Consider the following 20,570-nt stretch of genomic DNA (forward strand, 5'->3'; position numbering starts at 1 on the left):
GGCTATTGGGTTCTTTAGTGTCTCAGAGGGAGGGATAAGTCTCTGCCAAAGCACAGGTACAACATTCAGCTTCAAATAGCAATCCCTGTGGCACCAAACACGGCCCTCTGAACTTCGTCTTAACAATAATCTGTACATTTCTTCTGTTTTGTTTCTTGGTGTCTTGCACAAGACTATAAAGTCTTTCTACATCTTGATATATCCTTTTCTACTTTTGTACCTATACCATTAAAACTCGCACTGATACTAGCTTCTTTTTACTTTGCAGCTCCACATAATTATATATGGCTCACAAAATATTTAATTGGCTGTCGTTGTTTTCTTTTGTTTTTTGGGGGAGGGGGTTCTGATTTTGGCAGCACTGCTTTACAAGCCGAATAAATACAATCACAGTGACAATTATAGATAATTGCATAGACAAACCCACATAACAGGGCACCCTGCTTTACAAAATATTTCCTCAAGTTCTTCCCTGTTCATCACGAGTCGCCTTTGTAGACCCAGCAGGGGTTTCTGTTTTGGCTGATTTTCTTAGAACAACAAACACTTTTCTATGCATGTGGTATCTTGCTTCTATGTATATAATTTGTTATTCAGAAGACGCTCTCTTGAAAAACAGAATTGCACTTCACTTCTGCATGGCCTTCTTTTTGTAAAACCTCACACGTTAGAAAAAGGACATTTTATGACATTTTGACAGGTCCATCTGTCCACCAACATAATCAATGTTTATTATAATATTGATCAAGGATTCAGTAATGAAACTGAATCAATAATAATGAATAACAAAATATTTTTTTCAGAGTCGTATGCAAATAATAGTCAGTTTACCCATTGAAAGGTGCATAATTATAAATACTATACAATACTATTAAAACTGTTTTTGATTTGAGTATTGTGTGTCATGTTTGGTATATTCAAAATACATTTGAAGAAATTAATGTAAAGTTTGAATTTTAACACATTTGTTGTGTGGCCATCCTCTTTCTCTGCAACTGTTGAGTGTCTGTAATGGTACTCTAGCTTCCCCTACTGGTGAAATTGTGAACTATGCCGTCTGCCATGAAATTTGTATTGATGTTTTTCTATTTTGTTTTCTTCCTTTACAGAATATGCCAGGACCTAACAATGAGCTCCAACAGCACAGACCCTGGCCTCTCCCTTACTGCCATCACTTTAATGCCCACCGAAGGAGTCTACCCACAATCCAATGCTCTCTACCGAGGACAAACTGGAGGTTACCCCATGAGCAGCCCGGATGACAACTCCTCTTCAGCCAACAGACTGTGGAACAACACCACACAACTCCCTAATATGAGCACAGACATCCTGGACCCTCTGGGGGGTCACCAGTTGTGGCAGGTGGTTTTAATCGTCCTGGTGACAGGAATGCTTTCACTTGTCACCATAATTGGCAACATTCTAGTTGTGGTGTCATTCAAGGTCAACCGCCAGCTAAAGACAGTCAATAACTACTTCCTGTTGAGTTTGGCTGTAGCTGACCTCATCATTGGGGTCATTTCTATGAACGTGTACACAGCTTTCTTGGTGATGGGCTACTGGGCCATGGGAAACTGGGCATGTGATTTATGGCTTGCTATAGACTATGTGGCCAGCAATGCCTCAGTGATGAATTTACTGGTCATCAGCTTTGACCGCTACTTCTCCATCACCAGACCTCTGACTTATCGGGCCAAACGGACCACGAAGAGGGCAGGAATTATGATCGGGTTGGCTTGGTTTGTGTCTCTGGTGCTTTGGGCACCAGCTATTCTGCTCTGGCAGTTTTTTGAGGGAGAGAGGACAGTACCCTCACATGAATGCTACATTCAGTTTTTATCTGAGCCCACAATAACCTTCTGCACAGCCATGGCAGCCTTCTATCTGCCTGTGACAATTATGAGTGTTCTGTACTGGCGGATTTACAAGGAAACTCAGAACCGCTCTAAAGAGCTGGCTGGTTTGCAAGGGTCTGTTGGACGTGGTGCCATTGGACCAAAAAGGGGGAATGGTACAGGTGAGAAGGCCCATTTTGTCCATCAGACAGGAAGTGGGCGGAGCTGTGGCAGCTATGAGCTTACCAGAATGTCCAGGAGAAAAAGTACATGTAGGGAGTTGGTTGGTCGCCTACATTGTTGGCCTGGAGTTCGATCCTGGAAACCTGGTAGTATCAGACATGGAGAGGGGGACCCGGACCAGAGCAGCAGTGACAGTTGGAACAACAATGATGCTGCCATGTCCATGGACCAGTCTGGCTCGTCAGAGGAGGAGGACTGTGGAGGGAAGGAGGTGCTTTCCCAGAGTCACACCATTTTCTCCATTGTCCTTAGTCTTCCAGGGATTAAAGCTGCAGTCAACTCCCAGCTCACATCATGTGAAGATTTAGACGCTGTGTCAGAGGAGGACCCATTGAGGGGCGCAGAGTACAGCCAGGACAGCCTCACAAGGGCCACAACAAACATCACAACGTCAACCACTTCAGATGGGGCTAATAGCACCGACAACAGCTATCACCAACACTTCATGTCCCGTAAGATCCAGTCAATGCCCAGCATTCAGGCTAATGCCAACACAAGCCTGTTAGACGGTCAAGCAACCACTGCCAGTGACTCTTCTACCACCAGCATGACCACCAAATCTCCCTCTGTCCCAATTTCATTCAAAGAGGCAGCGCTGGCAAAGCGTTTTGCAGCCCGAGCCCGAAACCAGATCACTAAGAGGAAACGCATGTCCCTAGTAAAAGAGAAGAAGGCAGCTCAGACACTAAGTGCCATCCTCTTTGCTTTCATCATCACATGGACACCTTACAACATCATGGTGCTCATCAATGCCTTCTGTAAGGACTGTATCCCGGCTGTGCTGTGGGCGGTGGGGTACTGGCTGTGCTACGTCAACAGCACAGTCAACCCCATGTGCTATGCCCTCTGCAACAAGACATTCCGGACCACTTTTAAGATGATCCTCCTGTGCCAGTGGGACCAGAAAAAGAGGAGGAAGCAGCAGTTTGAGCAGAGACAGTCCGTAGTCTTCCACCGGAGGATTCCCCGCGAGTCCACGTAAAGGACAGACTATTAGAACGAAGGGTGAATACATTTCCCATAGGACAAGCAAACCTGAGAAGCATCATCATGTTGTTTCTGTGGAGTTTTTGCTCATAAATCCTGCCTGTGTTTCGGTTGAACACAGCACAGTTAAACAAACATGTGGTGTCCTTGCCATGTTTGTGGTGGTACATGTGTGCCTATAATGTGTGTGCTTGAAGTCATGTGAAGGTGGAGTCTGTCCTTCAAGAATCATTTCATGCAAGTTTTAGAATGACCTGAACAGAGCATTCAAGAAAAGGGCTAAACAATGTGCTGCGAGAGACTTTCGAAACATGCATTGATATATTTCAAGTGCTTTTGATTCAAATGGATAGAAGGAGTATTGGATTTACATTTCCTTCCATTTTCTGTGGGTAGCTAGATTTGTAAGGAGCAACGTTGTTTGCATTTTAAAACAAAAAAATGTACTTGTGAATTGTCACTCAAAAGCCAAGATCGTAAGAGTTTGTGCCATACCAACTGGCACAAAGTTTCTATCAGAACTGTGTACATTGCCTTTCTACATGGTTATAGCTTTCCTGTGTATGATGATGGGTTATAAAAAGTTCTTAATATGCGTACTTACTGCAGTCAATACAGAGCTGTATTTTTGTGATATTGGATTTTTTTGTTTAGGTATTTACAAGATTTTGAGCCAGAAAAAGAAGAAGTGAGTTGTGGTTATGTGTGGCACCACAGTCAGTGAACTGCTGTTGTGTTCAATGTGATTGTTGTGTTTTTTTATGGTGGAAACTAAAGTACTTGGGTTGTGTTTTATGTGCTTCAGGATTTTCTGTGAAGAGTATCGGTTATTCTGTAATGATCATAAAAAATATTATGTTTGTGTATATTTGAATATTTCTTCATCACATTTGGTGGCTGATTGCACACATAAATGCATCATTGTATTATGATTTTGCATTTTCAAGCTGTACTGTAAGAAGGCCAATACACCTTTAGTCTTGTAGAGCAATGATGCCCTCTAGTGGTCAAATAAAGGTGTGACACTGTCAGTGCTGATACTGATGCACAGTTAACTATATTTGCCAATATTTTGCAAATATAAAGGCTAGCCTCTAAAGGAAATAGCCCTTTCTTTTATCTTGTGCAATATAACCTACGACTTAAAATTGTTACCTAGCACAAGGAAAACTCAAGAACTGTTGAGCCCTCCTTTCTATGTTCACTTTTAAAACTGATAGTTAAGTGTAATTAATTTTCTTTATGAATTGATATGTGAATAATAATTCAACATGGACCCAGGTTCCAAAAAATATATACACTTTATTTGTAATGCCTATACGTCGAACTAATGCATTTTTGAATCACCAGATATTTTCAGAAACAAATATATATAATGTAACAGGTGGGGGATAATTCTATATATTGGAGAGTGACTATATAGAATGAATGTGATATAACATAGAAGGATGGCTTATGTGTTGTGTGAAAAACATTTTCAAATGTCCCATCCCCCATCATCAGTGGATTTTTTTGTCTGCTTTATCAGTGTGCTATAGTGTGACAGTGCATTCTTTATGAAATAAGAGATTTTTTTTGTTCTAAATATTGAGAATGTACACTATTATGATGTTGCCACAAACATTTTGTTACATTTTAAGTATGCCAAATCTACTCATATTTGTATTTCAAGTCATTAAAAGACTTTACTGACACTATCACTGCCTATCTTGTCTGGTTGATTGACATTATTCACACATATTTTATTCAACTAAAAAATACACATAATTCCAATTACTTGTCCCCTAAAGTCAAATTTCCATCTGTGCAGTCCAAAAAACAGATGGGCAGAAACAACAAAAAAGAGAACAAAAACAACTAGTGTGATGAAAAAGAACTTATGCTTTACTTTAAAAAATGCATTACAATAGCCGACATTTATAGCCAATATGTATTAGGTTCAGCCAATACAGCCAATGTGTAATAGCCAATATGTATTACAATAGATGGGCAATACTGACAGAAGTAAATATTTCAATATTTTAGTTTGTGTATCAATGATTATATTCAGACAATATTTTGTCGACCAAGACTCAGGGCCCAGTAAACCAGAGAGCTTTGTGCTCCTCTGTTCCCATGATGTAGTTAGGTCTGTTTCTCAGACAGTGCTAATGGAGATGGCTAAAGAAGAGCAGACATGTGATGAGCAAAATACCAACTTCATGTGACCCATGGCTAAGGAGCGGCTCTCAGCTGAAGACAAACCAAAGTCTGTCTGTCCTCTCAGTCAGCAAGGATCCACTGCAGAGAGTCCACCCAACAGGCAAGTACGCCATTCAAACTCTACTTCATAGGAATTACATAATATAGTCATTTTGTGTTTTGTAATCAGACTAGTGGCTTCTTTGCTTTGCATACTTTTATGGATATATAGGTTACAGTCTTCTGATATAACAATACATTTGTTCACAATGTTTCAAATTTGAAGGTACGCTATTAAATGAACACTGATTACAGTTTAATCAGTTTTGAATAGAAAGGTGTATTTAATTTCTTGATTGATTCAGCATACACATTACATATTTTTGACCTAAATATGTTTATGTTTAATAGTAATTATAGGGCCTGTTTAATATAATATTTAAATTAAGTGTATTTATATATCGCATTTAAAATGATTTCTGTTGATCAAAGTGCTTCACATGAATGTCAATAACAGGACAGGCACAAATAACATCATACAAAAAAGTAGGGAAAAAGTAAAAAAAAGTAGGCAAAAAACATTAAACTATCAAATATATGGTTTACCCATATTTAGGAATATCAGGTTATTTACTTAGATGTTCTCTCAAGTACTTAATTACAAGAATGCAGTGTACTGTTGACATTACATAACAGCAGTCCAGAAATAAGAAAGATTAAACTGATCTGTGTAAATGAATTATGTTGCTATAAAGATGTACAAAGGCTTTTTCTTGCCAATCACTGAATCATGTAAAAATAATATTCTCTGTTACATATCACGCCTGTAACATATTAAAGGTGCACTGTGTAACTTCTGGTGAGTGTCCACTATCTCCCTGGAAATATTACTGCATTGCCTGGAATGTTCCCCGGTATGACGTTAAAACCTATTAGGAATGAACAGTTTGTGAAAGTATTGCGATTGCGTTTAGCGTTTCAATTTGTTTTAATAATAGGATTCTTTCAAGTTCACATTTTAAAAAGTGTTCTGAATAATCTAATACAAGAATCACATTCAATCACAGCACATGGTACAGTTCTAAACTACAGGGTTGTCAGGTTGTTTTTCAGTTTTTTTATACAGAATAAGACAGAATATTTGGATGTTTGTGGGGAAATTGTGGTACTTCGAAAACTGCAAGCTTTGCTATTTGCTAATTGGGTCCATTCAAATTGCGATTTTGATTTGACAACGATTCATTGTGCAGCTATAAAACATATCCTATCTATCTTGCATTTATTCAATTGGAAATCATGGATTCTAACTGTAAAGAGTCTTGCCTCTTCACTGAGCTAACCTGTAACTTGGCCCTGTGGTGTTGCCTGCTTGTATACATGAAGATAGATATGTTTAATGCCATACAGTGGGAGATTCCAGGCACAGCAATACCATCTCCATGGTGACAAGCAGGTGGTGAAACCTTCACCAAAAAAGTGACATAGTGCACATTTAAGCCATTACTAAAACTTGTTTTGCCCTAACCAATGACTATCTCTTCCCTACAGTCAAAATGCAGAGTATCAAGACTGTGGAGACACAAGTACCATTCCTCAAAGAGAGTTTATTCACCTCCACATTTAAAGGGAGGCGTAAGAGCAGCGTGACCAACATCCTCCGCAGACAGCAGCACACTCTCCAGCTCCAACAACAACAATGCATCTTAGAGCACAAACACCCTACTGCACAGCAAATCATTTCCCCTTCAGAGCCTTCCGAGCATCAGTGCCTAATGCGCTCCAACAGCAGCCCGTTATGCAAGGCAGGGGAGGGGCCAAAACAAGCCCATGAGAGAGTGAGTAAGCCGGGCAGCAGGGGGGTGAATGGTAGTGCCAACGCTAGTCTCCTCCCTCTCCCCGTAGCATCCCCAGCATCAGCATCACATCTGACAGAGTTGGCTCGGCAGCAGGGATTAAGCGGCGCGGACAAATCAGACAGAAAGAACAGCCGGGGAGCAGCAGGAGCAGGAGCCCAGGAAGGAGATCAACATGCCCAGCCACGAGCGCAGCACCACAGCCTGTTAGCCAAGGGGGTACGCCTGTTCAGGAACATGGGCAACCAGGAGACGAAACAGAAAAAGGCAAGTGGAGGAGCAACGGGGGATACCCAGTGTGACAGAGACACTGATGACAGAGATGTGGACAAGAAACTGAAAAAGTCACACAGCAAAGCGGACAGCAAGAAGAAGGCCAAGTCAGATTCAAAAACTTCGGTATTTTCTAACATGAAGATCAAGAAGACTAAAAGATCATCCAAAGAAGATGTCTTGGAAGAACAGAAAGTGGAGGCGAGTCAGTCTGTGGATGATTTAGGCTTGCTGTCAGATTATGAAGGAGATCATAACTATTTAGTGTCAAATGGGGAGCAATCTGGAGAGAATGGACAGAAAACAAGCTCAGGGTCAGATGTTGATCTCTACAGCTATCACTCTGCTGCGACAGACAATGAAGACCTTTTAAAAGACATCCAAATGACCATAAAACAACAGTGTGAGGAAACCGAGGAGTTGCTAGAGCTAATGGTCAGTCAGTACTCCCAAAGGTCAATCGCTGAGGGCAAAGTCAAAAGTAGCAAGAATAAGCAAGCTTTAAGTGTAGCAAAGAACACAGAAATTGCAAACCAGGGTATCCCAATGTCTAGAGATTCGTCTGGTGAAAGTGGACAGTCAGCAGAACAAAGCAGTGGTAGTCTTTTCCCCAAGACAAACAGCACATATAGTTTTCCAGACACTACAGGCACCACAACGTCCTATGAGAGTGCAGAGGAGCCCCAGGATGATCTGGAGAGCCCGGTTCAAGCTAGTCCAGGCCGGCAGAGCAAAAAGTGTGTTCCAAATGTTTATCTAGATGCTAGTGTTGTAGCAGGTGCAGGGCCGCTGTGTGGACAGAAAAGTGTAAGCAGTACCGATCTGTCAATGGAGAGAGGAGAGGAGGAGGAACTTGGAAAACAAAACTTCCTGTCGCTCAAAAGGAGGAAGAATAGTATGTCATCCAATCAGCTAAATATAGATTCGCAACCAAGAAGAAGAAGCTCTACAGTCAAACTCTACCCCCCTGTGCACCCTTCTTATGTGAAGACCACTACCAGACAACTCACCTCTCCCATTGGCTCTCCTTTAACCAGCCCCAATGTGCCCAGGAAAGAACCCACAACACAGGAGTCAAGTGCAGCATCATCAGGGTTACGGAAGCGTAAGCAGAGGTCTTCTTCCATTGCTGGGCCTTTGAGTGCTGCAGAATGGGCAGCAAACCTGGATGAGCTGGATATTAAGACTAAGAGTGAGGTGAAAGGCGAAGAGAAGGAGACACAGGACAAGGTGTTCACAGCTGGGACATACTGGACTCTGGGATCCAGGAGAGCACACTATGTGCGGCAGGCCTCCAACACACCAACACCCTACCTGGATGTCTTCTCTGGTGAGTCAAAACTCTGCAACAACAAAGTATGTGGGAATATTACATTACAAAATATAGGTTTAAACATATACAATACAATTATATATATATATATATATATATATATATATATATATATATATATATATATATATATATATATATATATATATATATATATATATATATATATATATATATATATATATATATATATATATATATATATATATATATATATATATATATATATATATATATATATATATATATATATATATATATATATATATATATATATATATATATATATATATATATATATATATATATACAACATTCATACTTTGCCCTTAGTCATTCAAGAACCATTCAAGAAGTGTTTAGTATAATCTTCCTGCCGTTATTGTGCTGTTGCTTTAATCTTGGCCTTTCGTTGGCCTGCTTGATAAGATATTTTTGTGGCCTTCAGGCTACAGTCAACATGACAGCATTTCTGTAGGCTACTTTCGGCCTACATTAGCCCTGGTCTAAAGCCATAATTAACTGCAGTAGTAGAATTTAAATAAATAATTCATATCTGATCAGAGTCACATTTTGACTGCGTTTTAGCTGAAAACAGCAAACATAAGCAAACTCTTTGCCTGCTAGCATACACACATACATACATACACACACACACACACCCACACCCACACACACACCCCTACACACACCCACACACACCCCTACATACACACACATATACACACACACACCCCCATACACACACACACACACACCCCCACACACATACATACACACTTACATACACACACGTACACACATGCATACATACATACACACATACATAATTAATCAAAGGTAGATAATTTTTCTATTGTTTGACATATATTTTAGAATATTTGACCATGCATAAAGCTGTAATAATTCTAAACGTCCTTTAATTCCTACAATAATAAATGAAACTGAATCACTGATGATTGGATTATAAACTATAACCTGTTTAAGTCCTGCTGATTCACTTCAAATGACTGAAATTTGCTATGATGCTATATTATTATGATATGATGACATCATTATATGCTTTATTGTTCTAATTAAAAATGATGTTTGCCTTGTGACCTTTATGATCATAATCATATTAACAGCAGGCTTCACCTGCCTGTAGAGATCTCACTTGTGCCACTATTTGTCTGCTGGAGTTTGGAACTGTATTTCAGATTGGGTCATTATGCAATGAGATAATGTTTGGTGATTAGTGTAACTGCATGTTGATTTGTCTCATAATGAACTCACATTGTCATATTGTACAAATGATCTCAGCAGGGGTGGAGGTTGTGATGAAAGTACAATGGCTTCTGAAAGGCCTGATGACACAGTCATAGTGGAGTGTGTGGAACAAAAGCATTCCCTGCACACCACAAAGGCTCTATGTGGTCTGCTCTGTGGTGACTGTGAGGGCTCAGCTGTCTGAACCTGAGCTCATAAAGGAGAATGACAACAGCTCTGGCCTCATCCGCAGGCTCCACTATAACACACATGGGTTTGGTTTCCATGCTTTTTGGAGACATTACATTGGCTTACATGTATTTCCTGAAGACTGATCCTAACCTTAAACATAGTCACTACTTAGTACTTACCTAACCTGAACCCTAACCTATTTTAACCCATATCTGAATTCTAAACCATGATGTTAATCCAATAATAAAGGATTTATGTCAGGGGACCTGTTTTTGTCCCCATCTGGGAGGCCTGATGTGAGTGTGACTCTGCTGCTCTGCCCTGTGTGCAGTGTTAGATGTTAAATCTTCATGGCAGCTTATCTGCTTGATACAAATGAGTCATGATTTCACATCCATTCACATCTTCTGTAGTCAACCTTGTGACAGCAGAGGTTTTATAATACATCACATTGATTGTCTGGTGCATTATTTCTGGTGCATTACTTCATTACTTAAGTGTTATTTCATCTAAATAATATATGAACAAAAAGAACATTGCCTTATAGATGAAAACTTTGGTAGAAGTGGTGGCAATAAGAATTATAAGGTAATAATAGTAATTGTTGCAGTAGAAGTTGCTGTGGGGATTGTAACAGTAATAGCAATTGTAGTAGAAGTAACAGTGTCAGTATTAGTGGTTTATGGTTGACTAATACTAATGAGTAATACTAGTCCAACCAAAATGTCTCACCTTAATATGTTAAAGTTCATTATAATGATCACAATTCTACTACACTTTCCCTTTGCACTACTGTAACTCTGACACAGCCTAATTAACACCATGTCTCCTGACTGTACTCAGTGCGAATAAGGCAGAGGTGTTTAATTATCACATCCCAAATACGTTTATATAAAGAGAGTGGCGAAACAGACACGTCATGCAGCTTTTAATCAGATGTGCAATTTGATAGTTGAGTGAAAAGTTGAATGTTGTCACTGTGTTACTTACTATGATGCATTTCTGTCTTTTTCTCAGGTCAGACCTTGTTGGAGAGGGTGAGTTTGCAGCAGGGAGAGGGCTGCACGGGCCAAGAAGCAAAGGACCTGTGTCAGAAAATGTTGGCTATGGGTTTACTCCACCCTTTCAGTGACAGCAATGGAGAGTCCAACCACTGTGCCACAAGTCCGACCTCTCCTGTCTTCTATGTAAGATTCACTTCACTTTTACACCCATTTTAAACACTCAGGAGGTTGTAGCATAGGTTAGCGGAGGTTTAAAAATTCACATGCTTTCAAGCTCACTGCACAAAAAGGAGCGATGTAGGCGGACAGCTCTGAAACATTCATGTGGTCCACTCCACAAATGCGCTGCTCTGGCCTTAAGCATGCGTTAGGACATTCTCTACACGCACATTTGTGAAGCAGATGTAAGCATCCGTGTGAAAATAAACATTGCATCTATAGTAAAAACATTGTGTTCATATTTAATGGAAAAAATAAATAAAAATTGAGACACACAAAATGAGGGCACACAAATCTATCTGTGAAAAAATTAGAGAATTAAAGATGGAGTAGGTAACATTTCTCATGAGGGATCTAAGCTAAGTTACAGGCCATATCTGTATAAAGGCAAGCCCAGTTTTACTAGGGAATAAAACCACCCGCAATTGCTTAATGCCGGAAAAATGCCACATACCGGAACTTTCAAGGCAAAGAAATAACAACTTTCCTTATTTTGAGTGAGGCTTCTATAATTTTCACATTCGCTGTATACAAACTGGCCCTCTGGTTTCACAAAGTGTCACTATATCGTGGATCTCACTGTAGTTACATCACTGCCATGATATTAAACTAATATAACCCTAAAGCGCTGAGTGAACACTGGCTTATGTACAAATCTTTTATGTGTAGACTTTGTACAGTTCATACAGAGCTGCAGCATCATAATAATAGCATATAGGCACTTAGGGTCTATGTATTTGCAGTTATTTATTGCCTGGCTGGCTTAATGGTAGCCCCTCCAACATTCTGTCCCACACAAAAGCGCGCGGACACACACACACACACACACACACACACACACAAAACATGCACACAGGAGTGATTGCGTCGACCATCTGCTGACCGAGTTATGTAACAGCTCCACGTGCCTTGTGCTCTGGCTGCTCTTCTCCAGCTCAGAGCTCTCTCTAACTCCAATGGATACACAATCACAGTAGCTTTCTCTGTCCTTTCTGCAGGCAGCCAAGGCCTAGAGGACTGTATTACTCATTCTCACCAGATATACCCTTTATCGGGGCAACTTAAAGTACACACCTATATGCTACTGTATCTTCTAGCTCTTAAATGTTAATAATTTCTGAGTAGACTGTCCCTGTTGCTCCTCTGTATGTACTAATTCATGAATTCTTTGTCCTTATACAGTCACATTTGTACTGTGAAATTAATTACCTCACTTTATGAGGTCATCTATGTCTTCCTCCATATTCCATAGTACAGTATAGTATTTATATACAAGAGTATTACATTTTAGCTGGATTAGGTTAGCATTTGACATTGCATTTGAGATGTGTTAAACAAGCACAGGAAGATGCTCTGATCCAGATGTCTCTCAAGATCCGCACTAAAATGTTAGACTTTGCAACACTAGATGGCAGTATTGTAGCCAACAGTGTGTGGACCACTGCAAGTACAGCGACACGACATAGTCCACTCTATCCAATCAAATCAACTTACAGCAGTCACACTTTGAGATTCTCATGAGACATACCATGTGAAAGAATAATATGTGAAAGAATGAATATTGTTGTTGTTCAGTCTGTTTAGTGGTTGAAAGTCAGTAAGACAAGTAAAGTACACACATTATACAGCTATCATCTCTGTGTGTTTGTAGGAGGAGCAGCTGTACACCTGGGCCTCTCTGGGACTGCCTGTGTCTTCTCATATATGGGAGCTGTATGGAGGCAAAAGCACAGGCAGAGTGTCTAACTCCAGACGCGCTCTGCACCACACATCACCTGTCAAACCCTCCTCAGACCTGCCCTCTCCGGTGAGACCACTGTCCACTCTTGGAGTAAACTCTGCTGAGGATTTAAACATGCTCCCCAAAGTCAAATGGTTCAATAGTTGTCACCAGAATGGACTAACATTGTATTTCACAACACGACTTACGTGGCCTTTGATGTCATTATAAAATCTACTGTTCCTTAAGTCATAATTCATTCTATGTTTACTTCTATAGTGTTTGGACCGCCTTTTACTGCTGCATTCATAAATGATATGTAGTGTGAAAAGTGTAAAGTGTCTTTTGTCCAGCAGAGGTCAGACTTGTCCTGACTTTCCATTTCAAGTGGAGCCCTTTTCTCCCTGAACAAAATAAATAAACTGGTGAAGCCATAGTGAGCACTGTAAGATTCAAAGATGTGACCGCTACATGTGAATGTATGTTTACAGACCCTCCCCATGTGAGGCCCAGCCAGACTCAGTGTCTCGGGGTCAAATCTCTCGGTATCCCCTCATCCTGATGTAACCAGTCTGGAGCCAGCGCTCTGACGAGTCTAGACACAATGCACCGTGTTCACCCCACTGCAGATCACTGGCCTGTCCCTCAGTTGTGGCTCTTTTACTGTTCTGTTGCAAAACATAGTCTATAGAAGATATGTCATGTGGCTGTGACCTACTAGCCTGCTCTAATGCCTTCAATTCCTCACCTTTGGAACAATGTTTTGTGTAGTTTGAAAGTGGATTTGGACACATACAGAGACGTTACTGAAAGAGATTCTTGAATAATTATTGTCTTTTTTTTTTTTTTTTTTTTTCTGACAGACAGAATCTAGCAGGTTGAAATCAGGACAGTCTTCCTCAGAGGATGAAGGCCTTCTGGTGCCTCAGCTGGGGCGCACCATCAGTGACCTGCGGATTAAGATTGATGCACTGCAGGGCCAGCAGGACGGCTTGGCAAAAGAGACAGAGAATTCTGTTGAGTCTTCAGGCATTCGCATGCTGCACAAGACCTCACATGTGACGGGCAGAGCAACAGCGAAAAGACAAGATGTGTGTGTCCAGACCTCACCCATTAAAGAGCGACCGAGGGCTGATGGTGTGCCTATGAGCCAGACATCAACTTGGAAGTCTTCTTCCAGTTCAGCTCCAATGTCCAGCTCTGCAGACGGCCCTGTGTGCAGCGTTTGCCAGAAGAAGCAGCAAAGTACTGTTAAAGCCCCACCTCCCCCTCCACCTCCGGGTATGGGACCACCACATCCTCCCCCTCCTCCCCCTCCTCTTCCTGGTATGGGACCACCACCACCCCCACCACCTCCTCCTCCTCCCCCTCCTCCTGGTATGGGACCACCACCACCACCCCCTCCTCCTCCTGGTTGTGGACCACCACCCCCTCCTCCTGGTTGTGGACCGCCACCCCCTCCCCTTCCTCCTGGATGTGGACCACCACCCCCTCCCCCTCCTCCTGGCTGCGGACCCCCCCCACCACCTCCTCCACCCGGGATGGGTCCACCTCCACCCAGACTTCCAGGCTTTGGTCCTCCGCCTCCACCAGGACCCGTGCCCTCCATGGCTGTCCAGGAAGCAGCTCCTGCCAAGGCCATAATTGAGCCTCCCAAGCCCATGAAGCCGCTGTACTGGACACGCATCCAGCTGCATGCTAAAAAGTAAGGCCCGATAGACACGCACCATTTGTGCACAGGTATGAGTAGACAGCAGAGAAGGGAGAGTTAAGATCAGGCGCGTGCTGTGACTGCAGTAGAGATGCTTAACCTTGTGGAAAATGAAAGTGATGTAGTCCATGCTTTGTGGTGGGCAGTGGATTGACTTGAACCAGGTTTTTCTTTTCCTTAATAAGGCTTGGAAAATTACAGCCCAACATGCAGCTACAAATAGATTGCTTGATTTACTCTCAAGCGAGGAACTTGATACTGCAATCTAAATATAATTTGTAGGCTAAGAGATTTGTCAAGTGCTGAGCATTTTATTAAGAATTATGACATCTGAGTACTCATAAACAAGGAAAAATAATAACAATGAAATTGAATAATTGCATTATGAAAGTATACTGTTTGCATTTTGCATTTTCAAAAGTAAATGCTGGCAGTCTCAAGTATTACTTGCATGTTAAATATCTTCTTCTTTATTTTATCTCCAGGCAAAATGACGCATTGGTGTGGGAAAAAATAGAAGAACCATCTGTGGATTTTGATGAATTTGTGGAACTCTTTTCTAAAAGTGCAGTAAAGGAAAAGAAAAAGCCCATTTCAGATACTATCAGCAAGACCAAAGCCAAACAGGTATGTTGTATGACAGTATAGGCATGCATGTACATAGTATCTCTTTACTTCAGAAGATGCCCCCATCCTCTGTAGTTTCTTACTTCCACTTGCCCGCTTTGTGTGAGTGACAGGAGGAACTGTTAGAGCCAGACAGTTATTATGTGGTGTGAGCTCTGGCTCCCGCCCGACTCCCCTGAGACGCTGTGGGCACTGAGCCAACAGCTCGCGTGCGGTGAGGAAACATCATGATGGTGATGAGTGTGGAGAGGGTAGAGCAGAGAGGGGACCTGGAGCTGTGTTTCATACAGTGGTTGGTCCCATTGTGTTTTCCGTATGACTTGCTTTAATAGTCCCACTGTTTTCCACTGTAATGGCCTTTATGTCACTCCATCAATCTGCATGTCAAATATCTGATCTATGGTGCACATCTTCAAACTTTTCCAATTGAAAACATTTTTGCTGATGTGCTTTTGGCTTGAATTATGTCTCTAAATCACAAATGACGCACCGGGGAAGCGTGTTTCCCCTTTTAATTAAAACCCAGTGGAATCAGCATATAGCATTTCCCGAAACAAAATGTTACTATTGGGCTCTCACGCTGATGGGAAAGCCTCCTCTGCAATGATCCCAAATCCAAGACCAACATTTATGAAAATGTATGTGAACTGTGAAAACCTACATGTGCGATGGTGATGCTTCATTTGACATTTTATACAGACCGAAGTCTATATGCAGAAAAGTACTGCAGTATACACCATGGTAAGAGTGGACATTCTCCTTATAGGCTGCTGCTATTTCAGACATTTAATCTTGTACCTAGTGGGATTTTATCTGCCATATGAGGTGAATCATTATGGGTTGCCAAGGCTTACATTGCAAGTAGTTTGTCAGGATTTGATTTGATTCTTTGAGCTGTCCTCTTTGTACTGTGAGAGAGTGAGGTAACGCCACTGTATCATTTACAGTGCAGTACAGACTGTCCGAGACACTGATGTTGTGATTAGTAAAAGGTGCAAGTGTTGGTACAGTTACTAAGTTGTTACTTGGACAAACTACTTTCTCACAGCATTTGGAGTCTGTAAATTGCTTCTTTGTTTATTTTTATTGGACGTTCACATTTGAGGTAGTGTAGTGTGATTAAATAATTCAAAGCCTTCGTTCACTGTGGGGAATATGCACTAATAGCGCACAGTGAGAGAAAGGAAATCCATAACTGACCTCTCTGTCTCCTTATGATAATATCATTATGAGGTATTGGCTGGGTCATTTCTGTTCTAGCAACATGTTATTCCCTCATCATAAATATTGTTGTATTTTAGGTAATGTTTATTGTCAAAGTTAATCCTGCAAATTTAGTTAATTCCTACTTCCTAGTCCTATTCCTACCTACTAGCAATGAAAAAAGGCACCACTGGTATATACCATCTTTCATCAAGTCAATCCTTGAAGCTCCTCTGTGTTTTTAAAGCCCGTACACAGTAACAAGACACATTCTGAACAAATCTGTGGCCAAATCTTTAGCCTCTGATCTTAGCATAGGTACATTTCCTACACATCTGTCACCAGACGGAGTTACCGTCTCCTCTGGCATTTTGTATGGGGATTTCTTAAAAGAGGAGATTCCGATCTATGTGTAATCTCAAAGTTAAGCTCTTCAGATTTAGTTTTAGGCCTCAATGTACATGTAGCACAATGGGTTATTGCTAAAGAATCTGCCAACTGTACCAAATGATCCCAAATTCAAACATTTTCTCATATTTTTCACTTTTGTTTCATCACATCCACACTGTACACAACTGACTCTTGCTTTGACATTTGATGCAGAGCTGTGCAAAAATACCAAACAGCATATAATTAATGTGACTCTGAGGATTTCTATGAACCGTAAACTCAAGACACATGTCTGTATAACTCTTCGGAAAACACTTTACGATGGAACTTCCTCTTATTTTCTTGAAAGGCTTTCCTTGAAACTGTCCATCACAAAAAATAATAACTATCGGTCTACGAATCCATCTGTGTTTTGTTTTCTCTTGGTGACTACTGAGGAATTTTAAATGTGTATAAATGGGCTGTAAAGTACACAGTGCAGTGCTATCAGGAGCCATGGTGGGCAGATAACACGCGAATTGCCAGTCACTTTGCATCACATTTCAAAAGTACCCTGAAGTTGTGGTTGGAGAAAGTGTACTGTTTTTGAGGGGGAGGCGTGGGGGGCTTTGGTGATATAACTTCCTGTATGTTGGGAGACTTGTGGTTGATGTGATCTGGTTTGGATGGAAGATTTATGTCTGGATTGCAGCAGACCAGGGTTTTCCTGTCCTTTCTCTCCCCCGATGTTAAAACTAGATGCTTACTCAGGCAGGCTGTGGTTTCTAATGGCCCCCTCGTTCGGATGCCAACTAACAACATTGGCCCCGTATCAACTGCTGGAACTTCCTTTTATAATTCATATTTTAAAGGGCCCATATTACGCTATTTTCTGATCTATGTTATAATGTTGTTTACTAATCAAAAACATACCTGGAGTTTTTCATTTACACATGTTTAACACACAAACCCTGCATATTTAGGCTGAGTTCTTCACTCAAACGGAAAAGATTCTATTCCACCTTGTGATGTCATCATGTGGTAATACAGGAAGTGCTTCACTGTGTTTTTAAACTCCATACACCGTCACTAGAATCATTTGGATGATTTCAGACCTGGAATTGACATTCTCTACTGAACTAAAGGTAAAAACTAGATGTTAACTTGAAAAATTACCACTTCATGACATCACAAGGTGGACAAGAGCATTTTGAGCTTTGGAGATGTAGACAGACTAATAATGCAGGATTATTCAAACATGTGTGAATGAAACAAAACACAGCTCTGAGTATGTCTTTGATGCTGTAACAGCATCATGACATGGCTTAAAGCTCACAAGAGTCAATTTTGCGTAATATAAAACCTTTAATCATTTCAGTGCTTTGAAATTTTACTGTGCTGCTGAATACTACAGTTTCTTAATTATGTTTACCAGGTATGACAAACCTCCAAAACAACAAAACTGTAGCAGTGTGCAAATTTTGAAATAAACAACTCTTTGAAAACATGTCATCAGCACTTTTTTTACCACAAATGTGTATCCGAAAACATTATTGCTTACATAACGAGTGTCTCTTTTGTGCACTTGTGTATTCTTGTTTTAGAGCAAGCCTATTATGCAAAATTGACTTTTCAGAGCTTTTAACCATGTTTTAGTTACTTTCCCTTGTCATTTACCCTCTGGAAGTTGTATTTGGAGTGATTCATGTGTATTTGAGTAATCTTTAATTGTTCACTATCAAAACACCATATTACCCATCAACCCACGCTTTCACCGCCAACGGCATACGCCAACTGCTCTCTACCTTCATGTTGCATAGGATCCAGCAGAGCTGCGTAGTCATTTTGGTAAAATAGTGAGATCTGCAGCTGTCCATAGGAAGAGCCGACAATGATTTATGGCGACATCAGCTCTCATTGGGCAACACAGTTGTCTAACGTGGAAATCTGACTTGCTTCTTTTATTTAGTTGCTTTAGATGAATATTGCAATTTAAAATGTGCAAATTATAACATAACGATCCAAGGGGGTCATAGATTATAACGATATAGCAGGCTCAAGCACAATATGTCTTCTTAATGTGCCTTTTATGTTTTTTTGGATTCAGATGGTGAAGCTGCTGAGCAACAAGCGGTCTCAGGCTGTGGGCATTTTGATGTCCAGTATTCATCTGGACATGAAGGACATCCGCAATGGTGAGTCTAAAACTGTGATGTAAATTAGCTAAAATACTAGAAAAGGATAGAACACTGTGAAAAAAGACAAACTAAAATAAAAAAAAAAAGTGGATAAATAGTTTGCTCTTTATTTGAGTAGATCTGAGTTGATTTTGATGACTCAATTACCAAAATAAATATTTTTTAGTCATACTTTATTTCAAGCCTTAGGGCTAGGAGGAAAAAAAAAAAATCTGAAATATTCTTCCATGTATTGGAAGATTATTATTTTCAATTTGATTCCCTTTTGTCTTATTAAAAACAAATAGAAATGGTTTTCTGGAAGAATTTCCTGAGCATAAAGACTTTCATTGCCATTTAACACAAAAATAGTCACATTTATTCCTCCACAGTCAGAACACAGTTCCAAACCACATGCTCTTACTTCCTGATTAAAAAGACTCAAACTGATCATTGAAGATTTAAAATGATTCAATCTCAATCCTGATTCAAACTGGACTAACTGCACAACTAGAAAGTTTTCCTCAAATTTAAAGTGGAAAGAGCAGCAGGATATACATACATTTCTTGTATTGTAAGTGCAATAGGACTTGTTCCTCTGGCACCTTGACTAGGCAAAATCTATTTAAATAAACATAAATCTATTGCAGTTTTTCCTTTTTCTTGCATTTTCCCTGTGTAATATTGCGTTAAATGCAAATTACTTTACTTAGAATAAACATTTTCAATAATAAAAAAGTATCTGCAGTTCCATTGCTTTTAAATAGACAATAAAAAGGTTGATTTCAGTGAGGCAGTAGTCCAGGTCCATTTCTCCTCTAAAGCTGTCATGAGGTTTACTGTGGTAGTTTTCAGTCACTGCAGGATCCTGCCCCAAGTGGAGGGTTAACAAATGTGACTTCCAGCATTCGTTACAGAGGTTAACGTTTATTGTAATACCACATGTCCTTCACCCCGTTCAACTTTCTCAAATTTCCAATGTACAAAACCCACTTCCATTTATTGAGTGCTCATTCACTTATTTAACCTCTCAACCCCTCCAGCTCCTGCACTGTTTTCAGAATTCTCAAGTAGAGTTTGCTGCGAAACCACTCAAGCACATCTCTACTGTAATATATTTGGCTTTCCTAGAGGCGTCATGGCGAATCCTAACTTTCCATAGCTTTAGGAAGTGCTGTCGTTGGGATCATCTTGACGATATTTGGTTAGGACGGTGAAAGGGACAGCTTATTTTGAATGGGATCACTGTTGAGGTCATTGCTGATGTCACCGGCGCAGATTAAGTCCATTCTGTTTTATCACTAGTCATAACGTTGGAAGACATGTGCAAAACCTTCCTAGTCTTTTTCCTTTCTCACATTGGGCTAATCTCACATTCTACTGTCCGCCTTTGAT

At 40.5% G+C, this 20,570-nt stretch overlaps 2 protein-coding genes across 4 annotated transcripts in view; both read left to right on the plus strand.

Annotated features, from left to right (window-relative positions):
• chrm3a (cholinergic receptor, muscarinic 3a) overlaps window positions 1-4,755 on the plus strand; it is a 96,849-nt gene extending 92,094 nt beyond the window's left edge. For 2 of the 3 annotated variants that reach the window (XM_055227262.1, XM_055227261.1), the window contains one exon: window positions 1,110-4,749. In XM_055227262.1, coding sequence (XP_055083237.1) covers window positions 1,129-3,060 — 1,932 coding nt within the window. In that variant the 5' untranslated portion in view covers window positions 1,110-1,128 and the 3' untranslated portion in view covers window positions 3,061-4,749. Of the gene's footprint in view, window positions 1-1,109 lie in introns of all 3 variants that reach the window. The other variant, XM_033979729.2, reaches the window with a different exon arrangement.
• Window positions 4,756-6,799: 2,044 nt separating this feature from the next.
• Window positions 6,800-20,570, plus strand: part of fmn2a (formin 2a) — a 42,832-nt gene continuing 29,061 nt past the window's right edge. The window contains exons 1-6 of the mRNA XM_033979728.2: window positions 6,800-8,702; window positions 11,163-11,332; window positions 13,020-13,175; window positions 13,952-14,793; window positions 15,285-15,426; window positions 19,106-19,193. Coding sequence (XP_033835619.1) covers window positions 6,800-8,702; window positions 11,163-11,332; window positions 13,020-13,175; window positions 13,952-14,793; window positions 15,285-15,426; window positions 19,106-19,193 — 3,301 coding nt within the window. The remainder of the gene's footprint in view (window positions 8,703-11,162; window positions 11,333-13,019; window positions 13,176-13,951; window positions 14,794-15,284; window positions 15,427-19,105; window positions 19,194-20,570) is intronic.

Source organism: Periophthalmus magnuspinnatus, chromosome 15, assembly GCF_009829125.3.
Source record: "Periophthalmus magnuspinnatus isolate fPerMag1 chromosome 15, fPerMag1.2.pri, whole genome shotgun sequence".
NCBI classification, from domain to species: domain Eukaryota; kingdom Metazoa; phylum Chordata; class Actinopteri; order Gobiiformes; family Gobiidae; genus Periophthalmus; species Periophthalmus magnuspinnatus.